The sequence below is a fragment of the Galeopterus variegatus genome, unplaced genomic scaffold (genome assembly GCF_000696425.1).
Source record: "Galeopterus variegatus unplaced genomic scaffold, G_variegatus-3.0.2 Scaffold1349, whole genome shotgun sequence".
Taxonomy (NCBI): domain Eukaryota; kingdom Metazoa; phylum Chordata; class Mammalia; order Dermoptera; family Cynocephalidae; genus Galeopterus; species Galeopterus variegatus.
Window position 1 is genome coordinate 366,040 of NW_007727460.1, and position 2,698 is coordinate 368,737.

Sequence of the window (2,698 nt, forward strand, 5' to 3'; positions counted from 1 at the left end):
GTAAGTATTTTCTGAAATCTTAAATCTTGAAACCACTTAAGTAAACTATGAAAGGTAAAGCTGAAGATGCTCTGTTCACCAGAAAGCTAAATTAACCAGAAGCAAATTTCTCAGCAGAGCTTAGCAAATTGGTGGAGAGCGCGGGTGGGACTGACCTGGTGATGATGGCCAGGTGGGGCGGGCTCATGCAGGCACCCATGAAGAGCACGACGTTCTCATGCCGTGTCTGCCTGTAGGCCATCACCTCCCGCTTGAAGGCCTTTAGCTGGTCCTCATTGTCCCTCTCGATGTCGATCAGCCGGATGGCCACCTCGCCGTGCCAGCGGCCGTGGTACACCTGCCCGAAGCGGCCCTTTCCAATGAGCTCACCGATCTCCAGCTGCTCAAAGGGGATGTCCCACTCCTGAAGGAAGATGCTGGTCTGGCTGGCCTTGCGTGGGAAGCTCCGCGCTGAGAGGAGGGACAGGTTCATCTCCTCGAAGTCATCCTCCGACTCCTCAGCCTCATCATGGCCTTCTTCGTTCTGTGGATGGAGGGGGAGAGAGGTCAGAGCCATTCCTGCCGCTTCTCCCTGACCCCCAGTGTGGTCCTGCTGGGTCCCGTGTGTGTGTGGAGGTCTGGACGCATCTCTATGTGCATTCGCGGCTGGTATGGACATATATCTCTCTGTTTCCCCAGGTAGCTCGGGTCTACAATCCTACTGCAATGAACAAGCTGAAAGGGAGACCATGAGAGTCCAGCTGCCTGTGCTAAGGGGGGAAACTGAGGCTCAGAGAGGAGAAACGCTAGGGGGACCACCCATTCCAGTTTGCTGGCCTTTCTTGGTTTTGGCACCAAAAGTCCCACATCTCAGGACTCCCCTCAGTCCTGGCCAAACTGGGATGGTTGGTCATCCCAGGATGTGCCTTGCTCTAGGTCACACAGCCAGGCAGAGTCAGGACCACAAGTTGGGTCTCTGGACTTCTAATATCCGATGCCCTTCCTATTCTCCTGTGCTATTTTGGCTTGCCTATTTAGGTGCATGGGATAAGGACAACAGTCAGGACCACAAGTTGGGTCTCTGGACTTCTAATATCCGATGTCCTTCCTATTCTCCTGTGCTATTTTGGCTTGCCTATTTAGGTGCATGGGATAAGGACAACAGACTAAAATATGGGTACATCATGCATCTGCATGTAACATGTGACAACCATCAATGTGGAGTGTCTTTTGCTCCCCCCAGGGAATTTGGAATTGATCATTCAGAAAGTGGGAGAGGTCAGAGCTACAGGCCAGAGGCCCGAAGTTCCTATAGCATCTAGGAGGGAAGGAGACAGTGGAGGGAGAGGTTAATAGAATGGGCTCCAGACCAAGGCAGCTGCAACCTGGCTTCTGTGTGACCTTGAACAAGTTAGTTCTCTTCTCTGAGCCTTCATTTCTTCATTGTAAAGTTGAGACAATAAAATCTGCTCTGGGGGAGGTGGTGGTGCGGATGGTGGCAGGAGGTTTTAAATAAGGTGAAGACTTATTAAGTTCTCTGCACAGACCTGACCATCTGTGTCAAACATCTGCTGGGATGCCTGAGAAAATACAGACTCCTGGGCCCCATGCAGATCTATTGAAGCAAAATATCTGTAGGCCGGGACCAAGAATCTGAATTTTTACCATGCCACATGACTCAGGTACACTTGGATGTGACCACCACTAGAGTTAAATACTCAAGGTCCAGGGACCCACCTTCCCAACATGGTGTCTGGGAGTGCCTGGGTCTAGGAGGTGCCCTGCCTCTTGGATTCTTTTGCTGGAGTTCAGGAACAGAAAGTTCCTGATCCAGTGGTGATTCCCAGAGGCTCTGGGGCCTGGTGAGACACCTGAGAAGGTGGCTTCTTGACCCAAAATACCTGAGCAAGCTGCCCCCAACCACACAGTAAGGAAAAACAACACAGGAAACACTGGCTTCTCCCAGGATCATTTTCCAACTACCACGATAGTTCTGGAAAAGGACATGATTTTCTCTGGAAACCCTGACTCTATTCCTTTCAGCTGAGGACACACTGGCAAAGCTGAGGGGTGAGGACTCCGTGGTTCTCACCCAGAACATTTCATTTACAACTCCAGTGGCTTGGGCAGGTGGAAAGAAGCCCCAGAACATTCTCAACACTCTGCCAAGCTCAGAATCCCTGAGGCCCCACCTGCTCCCACATAGTCTTTCAAAGGCAGTGGGGCACATCCCCCTTGTCACACTCACCCAGCCCCGAGCTGATTTTTAAACTAAGAATGCAAATCTCTTACCAACTGCCACTCAACTAGATTTTCCATGATGCACACCATATAATGGCCCATTAGGCCTGGGTGTCGGGAGGGGTCACTGATCATTAATTGTCCTGGAGTTAGAACATCCATCAAACAGGGCCACAGCACACACACACACACACCCCACCCCATGTCCTCTGCGTCATCAAAGGCTTCAGTGGATTTTGCCAAGTTCTGGGCAGCCTCTGGAAAAAGTTGCTTCATCCCTCTTCAATTCTTACCTCCGAGGTTGGCTCCACTTCAATTTGAAGTAATGGATTTGCTTCCAAGCTTTAAACAAAGAAAAATAAATGGGACCCTTAGGTGAAAAGGTTGGTCCAGGTATTGAGTTTAGCCAGATATGAAGAATCCCAAAAAGAGAAGTTCTCACCACCAAACCTTCATCTTGCATTTCATTTGAACACTT

At 50.3% G+C, this 2,698-nt stretch overlaps 1 protein-coding gene across 1 annotated transcript in view; it reads right to left on the reverse strand.

Moving 5' to 3' along the window:
• Positions 1-2,698, reverse strand: part of KSR2 (kinase suppressor of ras 2) — a gene marked incomplete at its 5' end in the record, with an annotated part of 91,584 nt that overhangs the window by 54,463 nt on the left and 34,423 nt on the right. Inside the window, 2 exons of the mRNA XM_008576438.1 lie at positions 156-523; positions 2,514-2,562. Coding sequence (XP_008574660.1) covers positions 156-523; positions 2,514-2,562 — 417 coding nt within the window. The remainder of the gene's footprint in view (positions 1-155; positions 524-2,513; positions 2,563-2,698) is intronic.